Genomic DNA, 22,296 nt, shown 5'->3' on the forward strand with positions numbered 1-22,296 from the left:
GCAGCTTACAAACCTGTGCCACTGGTATATGTACCAGAATTTTGAGCTGTTATGCTGATTTTATTGTACTTCTTAGTTAATAAGCCCTCTTGTTTATTATTAAGGATTACCTTGAATTGGTTTGCACTTGCAAAGATGGTGTCCTGCCTCTGGTGTAGTGACATTGGGACTTAAAATTGTGGAGTGGAAACCGATTAACAAAAATTTAAAGTGAATGTGACTTTTCCTTGAAAAAAGTAATTATTAACATCCAGTCTGTCATATATCTTTTAACTGGGCTTTCACCTCTGTTCACATAACAACCAGAATCAAAAGAAACAAAACTTGCCTGACCTGTTTTTTTTACCCAACAGGCTGGAACTAGGAAACAGAGCCATATCCTATTTCATCTCTCTCCTTAAAAGGTCATTTTCCTCTATTTGTTGGAGACAAACAAAATCAGAGCATCCCTATACATGTTTGCATGCTTGGGTATCCATTCCATGCTCCCTACCTTAAATGGGTTGTTCATCTTTTAGTATGATGTAGAGAGTGATATTCAGACATAATTGGTTTTTATTTCTTAGTTTTTTTAATTATTTAGCATTTTATTCAGCAGCTCTCCAGTTGGAAATTTCAGCAACCTGGTAACTAGGGTCCAAATTATCCTAGCAACCATGCATTGATTTCAATAAGAGACTGGAATATAAATAGGAGATGGCCTGAATAGAAAGATGAGTAATCAAAATTTAACAATAACAATACTTTTGTAGCCTTTCAGAGTATTTGTTTTTAGATGGGGTCAGTGACCCCCTTTTTAAAAGCTGGAAAGAGTCAGAAGAAAATGGCAAATAATGAAAACACTATAAAAAATAAATAATGAAAACCAATTGAAATGTTGCTTTAAATTGGTGATTCTATAACACACTAAAAGTTAGTAACATTCAACAGTTAACTTTGATCTGTCTCGTAGCAGAATAAGGAATTAAATAGAATGGAAAGCACCCACCACTGCTAGTGACATTTGTGCATTTTATATTTAAAGGCAGTAGAGATTGGGATTAGAGGGGTTTTAATCATTTTTAGGAATTTTACATGTTCAATAGGCATTTACTTGTTTGTATAGAGAACCATTTTTGTATCAGCTATATGACTAACTTTACTTTGCCTCTGTAATAAATCAAATGAATACGTTGTCTGTGGGATACCATGTTTATAGAAGTGCTCTAGCATAGTTGCTAGCATTTAGAATACATTTACTGAAATACATCTCCATAGACAGAGGGAGGTTATCTACTAAAAAGGGGAGAATGTGCACTAGTGCAGTAACTTATGGTAACCAGTCATATTTCAGCGGCCTTCCTGAATCTGTCTGAACAAAACTGAATTACTTGTTATAGGTTCTGCCATGTTGCAAATTTGCCCAGTGTTTATAAGTGAGCCAGAGAGAGAGAGAGAGAGAGAGAGAGTGTGACAGTTAATATAACATCAATAAATATTTTGGGTTATCACAAAACCCAGAACAAGATGGTACCAACGTTTCCTGTAGTGAATAAATTTGTAGACCCAAAAGTGCAAGTAGGTCATCTGTGTGTGTGTGTGTGTCCAAATTACATACTAGTTGAATGTTTGACTCACACAGTCCACTATAAAGAGACTTGGAAACAGACTAAACTGAACTGACTAATCTGAAGGAATGATAGGAGACATAAGTAGTATTAGATAAACAGGAGCCAAAAAACAGTACATTTTAAATTTGTAATTATGAACTGGATGACTTTGTTTTGTAAAAAAATTGCACTGCACAATTTATACAATGTATAAAAAAGAACATTGTTTGATGACTGTATCCATTTAAAGAAGATATTTTCCTGATCATCTAAGATGGATGTTATAACTGTATTCTGCAGCATCCAACCTCAAAATCTCATTCGTAATTATGGCTGATTTTGTAGCTAAGTCACAAATGCATTTTCTCCAAGGTTTATTCTTACGCCCTGAATGAGTATAGCCATGATATTCCAGTAAATGCCTCAAAATGTGTAACTGCACATCTCAGAATTGCATTCGAAGGGCTCCCAGGAAGAAGAGGCCTGTAGAGGTAGTTTTTGGAAAGGAGTAGTGTACGTGTACAGATAATGTCAGATGTAAGAAGAAATCTTTCATATTAATGTTAAACCACATCAACAATTCCCCAACCCAAGGGTTACGTGTTGTTGACTATTCACAAAGCCTTTCTTGCTGAGCTGGTGAGCAGAGGCTGTTATTCAGGCCTATTGTGTGGTTGGTTCACCATATATAACGTGTACCAGTTATGCCTGTGTGGAATCCTTTGCATGTTTGACTTTCGAACATTTCTAAGGTAGTGTGCATCATTCATTACTGGGCTTATGCAATTCCGTGGTTGCCCAAGGGAGGAGCATGACTGAACTCGCCTGGTGGAACTTTGAATACAGTGTTGAGATGATTGAAATCATAGACAGGTAGTGGAGAATATACTGGGGGGTTTTTTCAACCAGGATTTTTACTCTCCCACAAGTTCTGTGATGCGAGTGTCTTCAGTATGATCTCAGCAGGTCCAGACTGAGCATTAAAATAGGTCCTGCCATTTCAGGTACACAGAGGCCGAAACAGCCCCACCAGCTTACTAAATACTGACTTTCTATGGCAGCCCCTCTGGCAGTTGCCAGAACCCACAGATTGCCAGTCCAGGCCTGGATCTCCGTAAACCAGACTATAGTATTTGATATATTTGTAATTAGCGTTAGATAATTGTATCATTCTCAAGGAGTGCTTAGTAGGGTTGAAGCTAATTAAGTTGATTAGAAAGTGCTGGACCCCTCCCACTCACCCTGTTCTGAGCTACTACAGGTATGGAATCCATTATCCGGAAACTTGTTCTCCACAAACCTCTGAATTACAAAAGGGACGTCTCACATAGGGATACATTTATCAAAGAGTGAAGTTAAAGATCTCCACAGTCTGCTAGAGTGAAATTCCCGTCACTCTCCATTCATTTCTATGGGATTTTGAAAGGCGTATTTATCAAAGGATGAACTTTCACTTTCATTACACTTTTAAATATCCCATAGAAATGAATGGAGAGTGGCAGAATTTGACTCTAGAGAGGACTGTGGTGATCTCTAACTTAACTCTTTGCTATATATACACCCCATTGACACCATTATAATCAAATAATCCAAATTTTTAAACATTTATTTTTCCGAGAGAGAGAGAGAGAGAGAGAGAGTCCAAAGAGGTGCACACCTTCCTTGTAAATAACTGGCCAGGTGCTGGTAAACGAATAGTATTATATTGTAACAAAAAAAAACCGCACTCACAGGACTTCAAAAGAAAGCCGCAAAGGCTGTGATTTATTGATCCGACGTTTCGGCTACAACTGTAGCCGTCCTCAGGACGGCTAGAGTTGTAGCCGAAACGCCGGATCAACGTCGGATTGTTACAATATATATATATATATATATATATATATATATATATATATATATATATATATATATATATATATATATATATATATATAAAATTATATAACTGTAGCTCGTACTTAATCCAAACTAAGATATTATTAATCCTTATTGAAACAAAACCAGCCTCTTGGGCTTATTAAATGTTTACATGATTTTCTAATTTTCTAGCAGACTTAAGGTGTGAAGATCCAAATTACAGAAAGATCCGTTATCTGGAAAACGCCAGGTCCTGAGGATTCAGGTCCTATACTGTACTGGGAAACAAAGTGAGAAATAAAGTTAAACAGAAAACGGGTCAAAAACACAAACCCGTTAAGAGCACTTGTTTGAAAACAAAGTGTTGGAAGTTGAAACCGTTTTGGAAGCTGATCTACCCCATTAACATTAAAAATAAAGAAAAGTATAAATATTCTGCTTGCCTCGTCTGTAATTTTTTTTTTTTTTTACCCATTTGGCAAAGTCCCCATTTGGCTTTCCCCCCTCCATTCTTGCAATATGGGGTTAATATGAATTCTTTCATAAGGCAGATATACATTGCCAAGTAAGTCTTTGTACCACATGGTTATTACTCTTCTTACTTCATGTCCAACAGCAGCTGCCCTGACAAACACTGTCCCACTGTATGCAGCATTCTGCAGCTGTTCAGGGTTCTGGCATCTCTTGGGCACAGGGAAAAGGGGTTTTGAGTCATGCTAGGATCATTCTGGAGAGTGCCTAAACAATTCTAAAACTCACCATCTTGCAGCATATGTGATTAACTACAAAAATGCATTCTGAAATGTCTTAGGCTTTCATTTTGCTCAGCAATGAGAAACGTGCCTGTCTGTGAGAGGAAGGGGGAGTTGTTTGAGTAACTTCTGTCCTGTCCAAACCTGTTGATTTCTTTAACACAGCTTGTGTTTTCTTAAACCCTTAAACTTTGTGAGACTGAATGCTGGATGCTTTCTACTACAGAATTTTTTTATATACATAAACATGGCTATTTAAATGTGTTTTTTCTTTAAATAAAATGTATTTTATTTTAAGTTGAGACGTACAAGCTATCCTTGGATCAATAAGGTGGCATTCATTGTTATATAAAGTCACACTTAAATGTTTCTGCTCGTTAAAAACTGTTAACTATTAGTCAAAGATAACATAATTGAACACAAAATGCAGTTTTTAAATGAAGGTTTACGTTATTAAGGGAGAAAAAAAATTCCAAATCTACATGGGCCTGTGTGAAAAAGTGATTGCCCCCCCTTGTTAAAAAATAACTTAACTGTGGTTTATCACACCTGAGTTAAATTTCAAAGGTTATAAAGCCATTTCTAAAGCTTTGGGACTCCAGCGAACCACAGTGAGAGCCATTATCCACAAATGGCAAAAACATGGAACAGTGGTGAACCTTCCCAGGAGTGGCCGGCCGACCAAAATTACCCCAAGAGCGCAGAGACAACTCATCCGAGAGGCCACAAAAGACCCCAGGACAACATCTAAAGAACTGCAGGCCTCACTTGCCTCAATTAAGGTCAGTGTTCACGACTCCACCATAAGAAAGAGTCTGGGCAAAAACGGCCTGCATGGCAGATTTCCAAGGCGCAAACCACTTTTAAGCAAAAAGAACATTAAGGCTCGTCTCAATTTTGCTAAAAAACATCTCAATGATTGCCAAGACTTTTGGGAAAATACCTTGTGGACCGACGAGACAAAAGTTGAACTTTTTGGAAGGTGCGCGTCCCGTTACATCTGGCGTAAAAGTAACACAGCATTTCAGAAAAAGAACATCATACCAACAGTAAAATATGGTGGTGGTAGTGTGATGGTCTGGGGTTGTTTTGCTGCTTCAGGACCTGGAAGACTTGCTGTGATAGATGGAACCATGAATTCTACTGTCTACCAAAAAATCCTGAAGGAGAATGTCCGGCCATCTGTTCGTCAACTCAAGCTGAAGCGATCTTGGGTGCTGCAGCAGGACAATGACCCAAAACACACCAGCAAATCCACCTCTGAATGGCTGAAGAAAAACAAAATGAAGACTTTGGAGTGGCCTAGTCAAAGTCCTGACCTGAATCCTATTGAGATGTTGTGGCATGACCTTAAAAAGGCGGTTCATGCTAGAAAACCCTCAAATAAAGCTGAATTACAACAATTCTGCAAAGATGAGTGGGCCAAAATTCCTCCAGAGCGCTGTAAAAGACTCGTTGCAAGTTATCGCAAACGCTTGATTGCAGTTATTGCTGCTAAGGGTGGCCGAACCAGTTATTAGGTTCAGGGGGCAATTACTTTTTCACACAGGTTTGGATTTCTTTTCTCCCTAAATAATAAAACCCCTCATTTAAAAACTGCATTTTGTGTTTACTTGTGTTATCTTTGACTAATAGTTAAATGTGTTTGATGATCAGAAACATTTTGTGTGACAAACATGCAAAAGAATAAGAAATCAGGAAGGGGGCAAATAGTTTTTCACACCACTGTAGCTGAATTAGTAATTATGTTTTCTGTTAACATGCACCATTATTGTTTAGGCATATGAAGATACACGAAAAGGACCCAAATGTTGCAGTTACTACAAGTCCACCTTCACCCCAAAAACGAAGGAGACTGTCAACAAAAAGGAAGTTAAGTTCTGAAGTGGAAGCAGAGAAAGAAGAAACCCCGTCAGCAAAAAAGGTAATATTAACAGTCTTATTCTTCTCTGCTTTTAAATGTAAAATTAAAGGTCATAAGTGGTTTTTGCTACTGTTGCATCTGCAGCTCTCTGCCTAGCCTTGATGACAATAGCTTCTTATAAATGTGACTAAATAACAAAAGATTAATTTCTCATGTCATATTTCTTACTCTTTTCCTTTAGGTTGTTGAAGAGATTCAAGCTGTAGAGCCACTGAAGAAGACAGAAGATATTGTGCATTGCCTTGTGTGCGCTAAAGAATTTTCCTGCAAATCAGATCTGGATAGTCACATGGAACTGCATCCTGAAGCCTCTCTTAAGTAAGGAATTGCACATGACTTGCTTTGTGATGTTTTGTTTTTACCCAGTTGCAGATTGTAAGAGATGCATCTAAAACCTTAACGTCTCTTGGAACAAGCCATATTCATGGCTCACTAATAAATATTCACTAATGCACTAACATCAAAGTGAGAAGAGTTATTATAGTTTGTAATGGAAGTGTAAAGCAGAGTGTAGCCAGCGATTTAGATATGTATTATGCGTTTTAAGTATGTAATCTTGTATATGTCATTTACACACAGTCTCTTGTGTATACAGTGTGTGTGTGTGTGTGTATACACACACACACACACACACACACACACACACACACACACACACACACACACACACACACACACACACACACACACACACACACACACACACACACACACACACACACACACACACACACACACACACACACACACACACACACATTCATGAACTGCCCCCTAAAAGCCCTACCAGAAAAAAAAACCCCATGGGTACATTTTTTTCAAATGCATTTCAAATTATTTGTAAATGCTTTTGAGGCAATTTACTGTTACTACCCTTTAATGCTGTCAAACTAACCAGAAGGGTTAGCTGGGTTAAAAGCAGCCGAAAACCCCCCATCACTGTGCTCTAAATGTGTGTCGCTATAAATGTCTGTGTATGTTGCATTGTCTGCTTAGGCTGCTATATCTCTGTATGTAGCACTGCAGTGGTATGAAGCAGTTCTGAGGAAAAAGCTCCTAATAAACAAAAGTACTTTAATTGAAGGCCATAAAGAATTGCCATACAAGTCAGTGGTGATACTGAGTGTCTCTGTCCCACAGAGCTACTGCTGTTGTCACAGTAGTAGTATAGAGCTACTATATCACATGTTATATCACATCGCATTTTAGTTCTTATTATCAATTTGTGAAAATAGTTGGGACGATATCCTACCTTTAAAAAAAATAAACAAATAAAAAATGAAGCTTTATTGCTTCCACATTAAAAACGTATCCAATGTGTTAATAGCATAAATCTGTGATTTATAATAGAGCCTTGTAATTCCCTGTGTATGGGTCACACCAAAACAGTATCCTTGTGTCTGGAATGTAAGTGGCAGCATGCCCATTCTATAACCGGCAGCCTTAAAATAGGAGGCCCTAATGATATGGTTTCTGAGTAAAAGAAGATGGGATATGTGTGTGCACGTGTATTTATATACTGCAAGATGATAGAAGAGGCTTTTGCATGAATATGTCATATGTGTTGCCTGCTGCTTGTTGTCTCTAAATCACGTGAAATGGTGATAAAGGTGAAGTCAATCATTGTTCTGTGCAAATTTATGCCCCCTCCCCTGCAAATATTGTCTCATAGTGTTTCTTACTGGTCAGATTCTAAGAATTTCCATGTTTGGCACTGTATTTTTCACACTTGTTTTTCCTAGATAATTTTATCTGAGTTGTGCATTAGGCAGAATACATTAAAAGGATACTGTCATGGGGAAAAATGTTTTTTTTTTTTTTAAACGCATCAGTTAATAGTGCTGCTCCAGCAGAATTCTGCACTGAAATCCATTTCTCAAAAGAGCAAACAGTTTTTTTTATGTTTAATTTTTAAATCTGAAATCTAGACATATTGTAAGTTTCCCAGCTGCCCCCAGTCATGTGACTTGTGCTCTGATAAACTTCAGTTTACTGCTTTACTGCAAGTTGGAGTGATATCACCCCCTCCCTCACCCCCCCACCCAGCAGCCTAACAACAGAACAATGGGAAGGTAATCAGATAACCGTTCCCTAACACAAGATAACTGCTCCCTGGTAGATCTGAGAACAGCACTCAATCGTAAAATCCAGGTCCCACTGAGACACATTCAGGTACATTGAGTAGGAGAAACAACAGCCTGTCAGAAAGCAGTTCCATCCTAAAGTGCTGGTTCTTTCTAAAAGCACATGGCCAGACAAAATGACCTGCGATGACTGTCTACACACCAATATTACAACTAAAAAATAATACACTTACTAGGTTCAGGAATGAAATTTTATATTGTAGAGTGGATTATTTTCAGTGTAAACAGTGTAATTTAGAAATAAAAACTACAACTACAAAAAAATCAATGTCCGAATACCTTTAAATACATATTGTATACCAATAGCTTTCGCATTTTGATTTTCAAGATGTCCAGTCAGCATAACTTGAACAGAATGAAAGTATTGTATCACAGACTCCATAAAAATGTAAGCCTGATTTGATTGGTATCTAGAACCTAATGTTCTTAATGCCTGTCTGCCCTTACCTGTTTAGGTAGGAATGTTCCATTTTGACATTTATGAAATGTAAAATAGAAAACAAGCAGATAGGACTGGACTACATAGTAAAATAATATAGAATAGTTGTATTCAGGACTAATATATCCTGTGATAAAGTTCTCAATATAAGCATGTTAGCAATGCAATTCCTGAATTAAACTTTTTTTACATTTTGTGTAGAATGTAGTCCATTACAGCCTGCCCTTTTGGTGGATATTCACTGCTTGTGCTGAAAGATTTTGGCCATGAAAATCTGGACCTATGTGTATTAATTGGTGTGTTTACCTTCATTGTTAATGGGCGAAAATTGTCTCCTTATTTCCCCATTGACAGGCGTTTAGCGAATTTTCACCATTTGTCACATTTTTAGCAAAACATAATTGAAATAATTCGCCCATTACTACCATCAGTCACTGGTCACTTTACTTGTAATGGAGATGCTTTAATTTATCAAATTTCAATTGGTTCAATATTCTCAGAATTTTGCTAAACTTTCCTGACTGCCAAGAAAATTTTCCTGGTAAAAAATTGTATAACAAATAGAGATCTATTTATCAAACATGATACATGTATCCGTTCATCAGAATGCATTTGACTGCTTTGAGTAGGCAAGTGCATTCTGCCCTATGAAGTGATAGGCTCATAAAAGAGTTGCAAATACTGCAGTTCTCCTAAAATTGCCAGTCTTTACAATTACCCTAAATGCCCTTAAATTACAGATTAGAAATTATACTGTTTGTAGTAAAATGTCCATGTTAAAGGTAGTTCAAGGTGATTCTGGGTCATGTCTTTTTTTGTTGGCTTTCCAGAAAGGCTATGAGTTTAAAGACACATCAATGGGTGTTGAGTTCAAATCCAAGAGGTGTATTATTTCAACTCTCTAGATACAGCTGCGATTTGTTTACCTGATGTGTCAAATTGGAATAAGTCTCATCCAATAGAAGGGACTGCAGCAATTAGAATTGTGACCTTCTTGGTAGGGGTTGGTACAAGTGTTGATAGAGATGAGTTAAAGCAAAACAATCCTCAGCACAGACGTTACAGAAGATAGCCAGGACATATTTTTATGGAGGGTTATATTCCTCCAGATTAACATGCTTTTTTTTAGGTCCACTTAATTTAGGTCCAACTAAGATTTTTTGTTGGCTTTGAGCAATATATTGACTTTTGTCAGGGAGGGAGAAATAGAATGATTTAATTATTGTTTTATAAATCAAGTTCTAATCGGATGCAGTCTGTTCTTTACAATTAATTCACCAAGACATAATTATTGGTATAATGTTATTTAGGGAGACTATGTGGTGTGGTTTTTTTGGTCCTTTGCAGTTGTTAACTTTAGCTTTCCACATTCCCAAATGGTCTCATAAAGTTCTTTTTTTTACCAAAATGCTTTTTAGCAGTATAGTGAAGGCTTGTGTGTTTCAGACATCCAGTTGGTCCGTGAACGTCTGTGCTGAAGCTTACCTTAACAATGCCTTGCTCTGCAAATTCTTTATTATAGTTCATGTGGACCAGATGCCTGTCAGTTTGTCTGTTTTTAACGTGGTCCTTGTGTTATAATCTGATGTTTTATTATTTCTTTTTTGTAGGTGTGATATTTGTTGCATTTCATTTCGTACCCATCGAGGTATGTTGCGCCACAACGCTGTAATCCACAAGATTCTCCCTAAAGATGCATCTGGAAAACCATTCATTCAGAGTAACCCGAACATCCCTGCTGGATTTAATGATTTGAGTTTCACTGACTTTTCCTGCAGGAAGTTTCCTATTATTTCTCAGGTACAGACACTCTAATATTAATAATTATTCTCTTATATTGTCTGTTAATGGTGTTAATGTGTGTGTAGATTTACATAATTATTTGTAATTGGTATAAAATCAAGAGTGCTAATCTCATTTTTTAAAGACAGGACAAGCATCTCCAAAAATGCAGTGCTTCTTGTGTTAAGCTGCTATTTAAAAATGAGAATACAAAGGAAGATGGTCAGCTTTATGCTCTGTGCAATAGACTAGAGTTCTACATGCAATGCTCTTTGGGTTTCTATAGCAGTAAAGGGCTTATCACCATAATCCCCAGTGCACAGGGCTTTAAATGGCATCTGGAGAAAAACCCCTGGCCTGCCCTTAGTCCTAGATAGATGTTTAACCCTGTCACTCTCAAGGAGAATTGCTGTTACCAATTACTATTGAACCATATAGCATAACTGTACATAAAAGTAACCTCTGGAATTGTATTCACCTACTCTGATTAAGTACATATTGATATGGGTTAATGTCAATGTATTCAATTTTCTAATCTGTTATCAGAATTTAAACCCCAATATTCCAAATGTTTTAATTATCTTTATGCCTTGCCTCCTCTGTCTCATTTGGAATAGGTCTGGTGTGAGACAAATCTAAGAAGATGCATCAGTGATTTACATCGCTTCATCTGTGAAACTTGCAATAAAGCATTTCCAGTGATCTCTGCTTTGAAACTGCACATGGAAACTCATCAAAAAGGACAACTTAACAGTAAGCACAATAATGAAGATGCAACAGAAGAAGCTCAAGACCAGAAAGCATATATGGCAGCCCTGGGCCTGCAGCACACCAAAGATGTCAAGCCTGCTAGCCAGGAAGACTACATGCCAGACTGCTTTGAGGCAATGCGGCTAGAAGCTTTGAAGAGTAACCTATCTCAGGACATTGGTAGTGTAAGCTTACTGAAAATATCACCTCTAGAAGCGCCTTCTGTGTCTGGCTCATTCTCAATTCTTCCTCCAATGAAAGAGAATATGAAGCTGCTTTCTCTTCAGCCTTTTCAAAAGGGCTTTACCATACAACCTGACAACAGCATTGTTGTGAAACCCATCTCTGGTGAGCTTGCTGATATTCAGCAGATATTAAAGATGGCAGCCTCGGCTCCCCCACAAATTAGATTCACCCCCCTGGCAAAAACTTTACCTGGCAGCACTCAGCCTCAAGCCTTCAAGCACATGCCTCTACTGAAACCAAAACCACTGGTGGCACCTCGTACAGTTGTTGCTTCCTCTACTCCACCCCCTATTGTAAACACTCAACAGGCATCACCAGGCTCCATCAGCCCGAGCCTTCCTCCCCTGCAACTAAGGAATAAGGGTGCAGTGGAATCTCCTACCAACGCCATATTTTTACAGTCAAGGTCTGAAACTAATGGCAGCTCTTCAACTCAGAATTCACAGTTACCAAACACTGGTGCTCTGAGTCAGTGTGAGATAAAAACTCAACTTGAACAGGACAGTATTATAGAAGCATTCATGCCTTTGGATTTAGACTCGAAAATAAAGCAAGAAGCAACCGAAGGTGATCTGAAAGCAATTATTTTTGGAGGAAACAATAAAAAAACAACCCCAGCAAAAAAGGTTTTCTATCCTTGTCGGTTTTGCGATCAGGTATTTACATTCTCAGGTCTTTTAAGGGCTCATATCCGTACCCACTTAGGGATATCACCATATCAATGTAACATCTGTGACTATATTGCAGCTGACAAAGCAGCATTAATTCGTCACTTGCGCACGCATAGTGGAGAAAGGCCATATGTATGTAAGATTTGCCATTACCCTTTTACTGTAAAAGCCAACTGCGAGAGACACCTCCGTAAGAAACACTTTAAAGTGACCAGAAAAGACATTGAAAAGAATATTGATTATATATCTACAAACACAGCTGAAATGGTGGATGTGCTCTGTTCACCAGATACTGTTTGCAAATGCTGTGGTGAGGACTTGAAAAACTATCGTGCCCTTCATATACACATGAGGACCCACAACAATTTTCAGAAAAAGAAGCCATTTGAATGCAAAGAGTGTGGAACTGCATTTTCTGCTAAAAGAAATTGCATACACCACATACTTAAACAACACCAGAATGTGCAAGAGAAAGAAATTGAGAGTCATATTTTAACTGTAGAGTGTAATCCTGAGCATATTAAATCAAGCACCCCAGTTTTGGGGGATAGCACTTACCTTGATCGAAAGCCTACAGCATATTTGGCATCCTGTAATGGCTTTCTTCCTGGTGGGGTGACAAATTGTTCATTAAAACTCGAACCTAATACCAGCTATCCTATAGATCTTGATGAGCCTTTGGATTTTTCACAAAAGAATAAGACTTCCAGTGCTCTCCCAATCAAGCAGGAAAATATCTATGGCTCATCTGCAGTCTTATATGAGGACATCATGGAGCCTATTGATCTTTCCATCCCTAAACAAGCAAAACAGGACAAAGAAGATTCTCAGACTCACCCAAAAAATACAGTGACTCCACCTGTGTCGGCTGGACCATTATACAACTGCCAACCATGCCCTATTTCCATAAGTGCCAATGAAAACCCGGACAAAGCTACAGCTGTCATACATTCCAACTCATTAAAAGCTCCTTTGCAATTGACAGTCCCTATAATTTCTCCGGCGGTTCTGGGTAGTGCAACAATTTTGCGCCCATTGAGGCCTAAACCACCACCTCTCTTGCCAAAGCCTCCAGTGTCTAAAGAACTTCCTCCCCTAGCATCCATTGCACAGATAATTTCATCCGTATCATCTGCATCTGCTTTGTTAAAGACTGAGATCACAAATCAAGCTTCTCAGGTAAATGCCAATATTTTACCAACCATTGACCGATCCGGGTCTTCCAAAACGACAATCGCTCACAAAGAACTTGCTGCTTCGTGCAATACTCCCCAACCTGCTGCAACCCCAGCTATTTCAGACAGCAATGATGCTGTTATCTTAGGAGCAAAAAAACGAGGTAGAAAGAAAGGAACAAAAAAAAAGCTGAAAACAGCTCCTAGTCTAGATCTTGAGTCTAGCGGAGAATTTGCAAGTATTGAAAAAATGCTAGCCACTACAGACACTAATAAGTTCAGTCCTTTCCTTCAATCTACTGAGGACCTCAAACATAGCATAGACCAAATTGGAACCAGTGAGGAAGACCGAGACAGCGGTGAAGATAAAAGAGGGAAAAGGAATTCCTATTCTAATTCTTTACAGAAAATCACCTGCCCGTACTGTCCTCGCGTTTTTCCCTGGGCCAGCTCTCTGCAAAGACATATGCTCACTCACACAGGTAAGAACTTCCAAGGTAAAAAATATGCTAACATACAAAAGAGGAATTCATTGTGTAATTATATAAAATTTATTGCTGGCATAGGGCAAGATGTCTAACCAAGTCAACAGCTTACTGACCCATTTATGGGGATCTTCCGACCTGGCAATAACGGGTTGAAAATCAAGCAGATACTGTATGTATTAGAACAGATGTTCCCAACCTTATTTTACCTGTGAGCTACATTCAAATGTAAAAAGTATTCAGGAACAACACAAGCATGAAAAATGTCCCAGGGGATACTAAATAAAGGCTGTGATTGGCTATTTGGTAGGTCCTATGTGAACTAACAGTCTAAAGGAGGCTTTATTTACACCTGGGTTTTATACAAACAAAAACTTGCCCCCAAGCCAGGTATTCCAAAATAAGCATCTGCTTTGAGACCACTGAGCGCAACAACCAAGGGACTGGTTGGGGATCACTGGGTTAGAACATACTGTTGGGAGAGGATCGCTTTATACTTGGTGTGTTTCTCTCCTGAAGGTCTCCCTAGGCACCTGTTATTATCCAGTAGTTGCTTCAGGGGGGCCAAACAATACGATTGTACTCATTTGACCCAGCCTGTTGGTGGCCAAATTGGGTAAAGATCCGTTCCTTTGGTGACCACACCAAACAAGTAGATCTCGTAGTACACTGTATAATATATATACAGTATACCAGCCACTGACAAATCTGGGTTTTCCAATAAAAACATACCAGTTGCACATCAAATGAATACAATTTCAAGCAAATATAATAAATAAATATATATATATATATATATATATATATATATATATATATATATATATATATATATATATATATATATATATATATATATATATATATATAATTTTTTATTTTTTTTTAATAAACGGAGTGGATGGTTTTGTGGTTCTATTCACTATTTTGGTTGCAGTTATCTTTCACTTCATTGGTAATGACTGGCGTTCTCTAATTTTTAGGTTCTTTTTAACTGTAGCTGTGTAATTTCTTTGACATTTTGTAGGGTGCAGTTTCATTTCTCACTGCAACCGAAAGGATGAAACAGAGAATGCAAGGACAGTCCTGTAAATAAGCAAAGAGAGGTCACATGGCAGTTTGAGAGTAATTGGGATTAGGGGCATGAGATCTGCTAATGCAGATTTAGCTGTTAATTACCAGCAAAATGCAGAACTTGAGGCAGATTAAAGAAGAGTTGTTGCTTATAATGCTTCTATTGTGGCTAGCCTAGACAAGGTCTCTTGTTTCCAAAGTATATTGATTGCCCTGAGCTTCCCTCCCCCTCCTTCTGCTTTAACCCTCATTGATAATAATTATTTTACCGTAAAGCCTGCATACTCATAAAGCACTGCAAGATCTATTGCACATATGCATTATCCACAATTATAACAAAATCTTCTTTGAAAAAGGTGAATGTTTAATTGGAACAAATAAAGAGCAATTCAGATAAACCTTTTTTTTCTGCTTCAGGTCAGAAGCCCTTCCCATGTGCAAAGTGCGATGCCTTCTTTTCTACCAAATCTAACTGTGAGCGCCATCTCTTACGTAAGCATGGAGTTGCCAACCTATCATTGCGAAGAAACGGTCTAATTACCCTGTCTAAAGAAAGTGATGTTGGATCTCATGATAGCACAGGTAGCAGTTTTAGCTTGTTTAGACTTTCTTGCATCTTTTCAGGGATGTCCAGTCTGTGGTTCTCAATCCCTTAGCAACAACTCACATCACCTTTGCATATTCAATGGTTGTAAAGAGTTGTATATTGTAAATAACTGGAGGGCTGCAGGTTGCACATCCCTGCCTTAAATGCCAGGCTAGAAAATTAGTAAAAGTATTTCTGAAGTGCAAATATTGTACTTTTGAATTCCACCTCCCAACTCCAATTGGCTTGAAGTTATTTATTTCTGGATGGGGTAGTGGATGATTTGCATTGTGACATAATAGGCTCAGTCGTCTCTTTGTTTTTTTTAAGCATGTGGCAGGCATATGTTCTTCCTGTCATGGTCTGTGAAATGAATATACATCCTCTTTGTTGATTTCAGTTGTGGGTTCAGCGTTTTCATCATATTTGATACTCTCTAATTTTTTTAGTATCTTTTATATAGTCCATACCATTTTCTAAACATTTTAATTGTTTATTATAGTGACCTAAATAGGGGGACCTCATTGTGTCATTAGATATGTTTTGATGAAGGCTAAACATATAATTATCCTTCACCCAAAGAAAAAAAATTGCCAGGGTAAGGCAACATTTGGTGCTCTAACTATTCTGCAATTATACCTAACCCCGGGATTTCTGTGCTGCTATGCTGGTTTGGAACAATACCAGGAGTTGAGGTTCTTCTATAGCTAGAATGCCAAACATTGTCTATCCTTGATTTAGACCAAATAATGTATATTAAATCAGGATTCTCCACAGTTTGTGTTATGACTAAATCCATCAGTCAACCGGATTAATATCATTGTTTTATTGTTTTAGACTAGGGAACCCAAACTTCTGATTCGTGAACTTAAGTTGCTGATATTGCTAGGAATTCAGATTGCTGTTTCAAGATTAAACTTATCTTGTGTTGTGTTACATTACATTTTGTTTAGCCTTCTGCCCTAACTAGATAATGGAGTGTCTGCAAAAAACGAAGAAATGAAATATAATCATTTGTTGCTGACAGAAAGTAGGTTTTATGGAAGTGCTGCTTTCATATAATTAAGTTCTATGGGACGTGTAGCATTTTGGTCACTGCAATGGGATAACAATTAATGAAACAAAGATGGTCACAGCAGACAGAAAAGGGGAAATATATTAAGTACCTCTCAGCTGGCAATAATTGGTGTGTGTATTTATCTGAGTTTACTTTCCCCTTGTCTCTAATCAAAACAACTGAAGTGGGGGATGAATCGGGGGGGATTTAGGAGAAAGTATACTCCCCAATGAATAGGGCTTTTGTTGAACATACATTCTGCACAGTGTTTTAAAAATGAAAAATCTGTTGTTTTTTTGTAGCTACTCTTTGTTTGGTCCTTGTGAGGTGTGGTGGATAACTAGATTACCACTAAAACCCTACTACTTTCCCCCTTTGTTGTGACTATTTTAGTCTACAGATAAACAGGATACCATTATGCGGAGGATTAGCTGTGCACTAGCAGTCTCATTGTCTACCTTGTAAGGACTAAACATGAAGTAGCTCCATTTCCCTATTTGTCCTCTTTAGCTCACTAACATTAACTAATAACATAGAATTCTGTTTTTAAAATTATTGCCAAACATATGCACAATCCCTGTTCACCAAACTCATCATGAGTGAGGGGTATACTACCTCTTTAAATAGAAATTTGGGAGCATGGACCCATCAAGATCCATTGAAAGACTCAAGATGACTTTTTGTATCTCAATCTATATATCACTGCTTCAAAATATCTGGTACAATGTTAATAAACGTCATAATAAACTGGTCATTTAAACCAAGGGCTATACTTTCGTTGCAGATAGCCAATCAGATGCAGAGATGTCCTCTCCTGAGCTTGATGCACTAGACCTGTCATCTGTGGACAAAGATAAAACAGAAGTAGATCAAACCCAAGAAAGCAATCATGCATCACAAAATCCAGAGCTGGAAAATCAGCCACCAGATAACAAGAAACAAACCAAAGTTGAACCAGATGAATACAAGGCACAATTAGAAGATGATGTTGTAAGCAACAAAAGTCTTGATCTTAATTTAGCAAGTAAACTGATGGACTTCAAACTATCTGCAAGTGAGAAGGCTGCCAGCAGCAATGGCAACTTCTGTGATGTTTGTGGAAAAAACTTTAAGTTTGCTGCTACTTTGGGGAGACACAAAAAGGCCCATTCATGTGAAAACAAGGGAGCAGAGAGCCATGGAGATGATGATGATGATGATGATAATGGTGTGTTAACTTCCGCCTGCAATCCTTCTCAGAGTATTGTCACGGCAGAAGTTGAGGATATGGAGGAAGAGCACCCTATTGATCTAAAAGTATCACAATCTCCCATGGAGATTGAATTGAACTCACAAAATAAGGGGGAAGACGACCCTGTCTCAGCTGAAGAATACATAGAAAGGACATTGTTGGAAAAAAATGATGAGGAGTCCAAAGCTAATGAAACAAAGGCATCTTCAAAAGCTGATAAACGGAAAAAAATATGCACTGTTTGCAGCAAACGCTTCTGGTCCTTGCAGGATTTAACGAGACACATGAGATCTCATACAGGTAAGCATGCTAAAATTGGTATTCTCTCTTTCTAAGCTCAGGTCACTTCACATTTCATATACCGTATATACTAGAGTATAAGCCGAGTTTTTCAGCCCCCAAAATATGCTGAAAAACGCTACCTCGGCTTATACTCGGGTCAAGCGAAAAAACGGTCGCCGGCGTCTAAGAATAGTCGCCGGCGTCTAAGAATAGTCGCCGGCGTCTAAGAATAGTCGCCGGCGTCTAAGAATAGTCGCGGGCGTCTAAGAATAGTTGCCGGCGTCCAAAAACGAGACGCCGGCACCTCCAATGGGAGCAGAAAACCTCAATTTTTTGATTGAAACTTACCAGAAGCTGCTGCATTTCTCACCCTCGGCTTATACTCGAGTCAATAAGCTTTCCCATTTTTTTGAGGTAAAATTAGGTACCTCGGCTTATACTCGGGACGGCTTATACTCGAGTATATACGGTAGTTCAGGTCACTTCATATCAGTGATTGCTTAACCTGCTACTGATACAGAGTATACAGTACATGCAGGTGTACGGCAGAATATCATATTTCCTTGTTTTTTTTTAATAAAATACGAATTTGCAAAAATTAATACAAAAATGTTAGAAGTTGATACCGCTATTTGCGCTTAAAAACCATGTCACTAACACACACCCCCCCTTTTTATTAAGGTTCAAATTGTTAAATCTCATTTTTGAGTTCGATTTTTGGTCAAAACTCACAAATTCGAGTTAGAAACTTGAATTTGAGATTCATTATACCTTGACCCTGGGAACAACTTAAATTCGCGCCACCTAAAACCTGCCGAGTTCATGTAAAAATCAATGGCAGAGGTCCAGTGTCCCATTTATAGATGTAAAAGGAAAACTATACCCCCAAAACAATGTAGGTCTCTATAAAAACATATTGCATCAAACCGCTCATATGTAAAACCCTGCTTCAATACATTTTCATTATAATATACTTTTTTTGTAGTATGTGCCATTGGGTAATCATAAAGAGAAAATAGCCATTTTAAAAAATAATGGCTGCCCCCTGGGATCGTACGATTCAACACACAAACATACCAACATACTATACATGTTAGGTCACATGAGCCAATTAACAGACAGAGATCTGTCTTTTGCTTCCACACTTCTTTCTGTTACAGTTAGAGTTGTAGTATTTCTGGTCAGGTGATCTCTGAGGCAGCACACAGACCATCACAAAATGAGGATTCAAGGCAAGCGATGTAAAAAGGCAATATTTACTTAAATATATAGACCAGCTTGATAAGATTCTTTACTATGCCACTTAATATGATATAAACTATCTGTTGCTCAAGTATTCATTTTGGGGGTGTAGTTTTCCTTTAATAGCCTTCCTGACATTCAAGTTTTTTTCAGAGAAAAAACTCGATTCAGGTTTAGTTGAATTCGATTCGAGTTTTTGGGTCGGTAATATTTGAGGTTTTTTTGAGGTAATTTTTGAGAGTTTTTTTTAAATAAGATACTATTCGAGTTTCGAGTTCATTCGAGGTAAAAAAAAAAACGTTATAACTCGACCTTTGATAAATCTGCTCCTAAATGTGACATCAAGCCATGATCTCTTTGCAACTTTTCAGCTTAAAAATAGAACAAAACGTACTAAAATACAAGCTGCATTATCTCAGGTGTTTATGGTTGACCCTTTAAAACAACTGTGTGTCTGTCTTTTGTCAGATCTACAATGTCTATGTTGGTACAAACAAGACATCCTAAAAGAGAATTATTGGTGACCAAATTCTTAGTGCTCTGTAACAAAGAGAAATTCAGTCAAATAGCATGACAATAAGATTCATTTGAGTCCTAGGCAATATTTTTCAACAGTACTCTATTAGCTTAAGTTTTCTATAAATTCTTTTGTCAAGTAACATAGTATAGATTTTCCTGCATTCCCTAAGATATGTTAATATTTTAATATATATATATATATATATATATATATATATATATATATATATATATATATATATATATATATATATATATTGTACTCCATATTGTAATATATAAGGATTTCATAAGTCACTGAGGAGTTTCATGATCATATAAAGGCAAAAGACCAAAGGAACTCTGATTATGTAGTATACAAGAGCAAGATAACTGTCAGTCTATATTTGAGTGCTTTGGCTATCATCTGCTGGAAGTTATAGTGCAGTTGCAGCTTGTGGACTTTGTGCTAGCAATCCCTGATACAAAGCTTTAGTGATATAATCTTGAATGTAATAGATAAAGATTTCACCTGGTGAACATTAGAAAATGATTTCTCCCAGAAATATCTTTTCATTCTCTTATCATTTTGTGTAGGTGAAAGGCCATATAAATGTCAGACATGTGAACGCACGTTCACTCTGAAACACAGTCTGGTTCGCCATCAGCGTATACACCAGAAAATGAAAGATGTCAAGGACCCAGGGAAAGACTGTGACAAGGACGACAGTCCGTCAAGGTGTGAAGAAGAAAGTGATGCAGACTCCATACAAAGCAGCACACAGCCTACATCTGAGAATGAATGTGATACACCCACTAGTCTTAACAACCCGAACTTGCCCGAAGCAAAAAGATCTTGCTAGGAGACGTGCATGAGGAATTGCGCTAAAGACCTGGGACAGGATCCCTAAACCATCTTCTTTGTAGATTGGATCAAAGACATGGAAAGTCAAGCACCTCCAACTGCAAAAGTTTTTAAATGTTTCAAGGAAAAAAAAATTTACCTTGTAAGAGTTTTCCAGGCCCAGCTAATTGAGCCAGTGATGTGGGAAACAACCCTGAAAATCTTGTTAGAAGCATTATTTTTGAAGCAATATTTCTTTTTTTACAGCTAAGAGAGTATGGCAAGCCATAACAAGTGCCATAATCTTTCAGCTAAATGCAAAAAACTTTATACTGATTCTGAGTGCCTTACTACTTTATTACATCTTTTGGTATCAAACGTATTTTTCAGTTTTTCAAATCTATATATATATATATAAAAAAAAAATTCTATTGAAAGAATATTACTTTAAAGAAATATACAAAGAGGACTGTTTCAAGCTAAGCATTATGATGAACTTGTATTTGTGTGACAGAGCTTGCCCTTGTAGAACACTGTCTATCCTGTGGTGGACACATGAGGAAGCCATTCAGTGCTACGGCAAATAACTGAAAGTCAAGAACGAGCGTTAATGGAGGTTTCACAGTGAATTGCCATCATCGTTTCTACTCTTGACCTCTCCTCTCTAGAATTCCCAGCTCATTTTAGCAATACAGGAATAAACTATGAGAAGACGTCATGCCTCATACATTCTGGATACAAATACATAACAATTGGCATGTGCTGTACAACCAGGAAAAATGAAACCGATTTCAGCTTTGCTACTTGATTCCACTCGTACCTTTTCTGATTGGTGTTATTGTTCAGTTATTGTTCTACCTCCAATGGAGCACAGTGGATTTACCAGAAACATTCTAACGAGTGGACATTAACTCTGCCCCCCATGCCTACATACTGATTCTGTTTGCTTGAATTCAACAGCGTACATGTCTCTGCATTTGCAGAACTGTTTGGGCAATATTTGCCCTTCAAAACTTTTTTTTGAATCTCGGTATTAATATATATGTATAGACATTTGTTTTTTTCCAACCCCCGGATTCTAGCCATTGCCAAGTTTGTGCATTCCACCATTCCTACCGTACTGTTATCAAACCTAGTCGCAGGGAAAGCCAATGCCTGTGCGTGACAGGCTCAATTCAGACAATTTAGATCATGATGGCTGCCTGACGACTATTGAGAACAAGCAAAGAGTTCTGTCTTCCAGTATCCGTAATCATGCCTTACCTTTACCTTGGCCCTTTATACATTTGGGCAAGAATGTCATACTACTGGTAAAACTAGAGTCGCTAGAAATGAAATGTATAAAGAGACTTCTCCTGGGGGATTTTTGGGTTGGAGCTCAAGGCGAGTGTATAAAATGATGCGTTCATATGTGTGTGTTGGGGTATTTATATGTGTGTATATATATATATTGCTTTTGCATATATATCTACACACATAGATACAAAAGTGTGAATGGGAATTATTTGTTATTAAGATTAAATGGGGGCTACTGTAGCTGTGCAATTGCTCTTCTCAGTTTGTATCAAGCTCTCAAGAATAACATTTGTTGGACCTTGAGGTCCTAGCACTGCATTTTAGTTATCCCTTTGTCCAAAGTATTTAATAACACTGTGCTATTCAACCTTA

The 22,296-nt window shown here is 37.7% G+C and overlaps 1 protein-coding gene across 14 annotated transcripts in view; it reads left to right on the forward strand.

The window, feature by feature from the left end:
* Positions 1–22,296, forward strand: part of rreb1.S (ras responsive element binding protein 1 S homeolog) — a 75,130-nt gene extending 52,834 nt beyond the window's left edge. For 10 of the 14 annotated variants that reach the window (XM_041567716.1, XM_041567718.1, XM_041567714.1 and 7 more), the window contains 8 exons: positions 354–404; positions 5,978–6,122; positions 6,304–6,440; positions 10,316–10,505; positions 11,105–13,811; positions 15,306–15,470; positions 17,316–18,062; positions 20,382–22,296. In XM_041567716.1, the coding sequence (XP_041423650.1) occupies positions 354–404; positions 5,978–6,122; positions 6,304–6,440; positions 10,316–10,505; positions 11,105–13,811; positions 15,306–15,470; positions 17,316–18,062; positions 20,382–20,647 (4,408 nt within the window). In that variant the 3' untranslated portion in view covers positions 20,648–22,296. The remainder of the gene's footprint in view (positions 1–353; positions 405–5,977; positions 6,123–6,303; positions 6,441–10,315; positions 10,506–11,104; positions 13,812–15,305; positions 15,471–17,315; positions 18,063–20,381) is intronic. The other 4 variants (XM_041567725.1, XM_041567726.1, XM_041567720.1 and 1 more) reach the window with 4 other exon arrangements.

Source organism: Xenopus laevis, chromosome 6S (genome assembly GCF_017654675.1).
Source record: "Xenopus laevis strain J_2021 chromosome 6S, Xenopus_laevis_v10.1, whole genome shotgun sequence".
NCBI classification, from domain to species: domain Eukaryota; kingdom Metazoa; phylum Chordata; class Amphibia; order Anura; family Pipidae; genus Xenopus; species Xenopus laevis.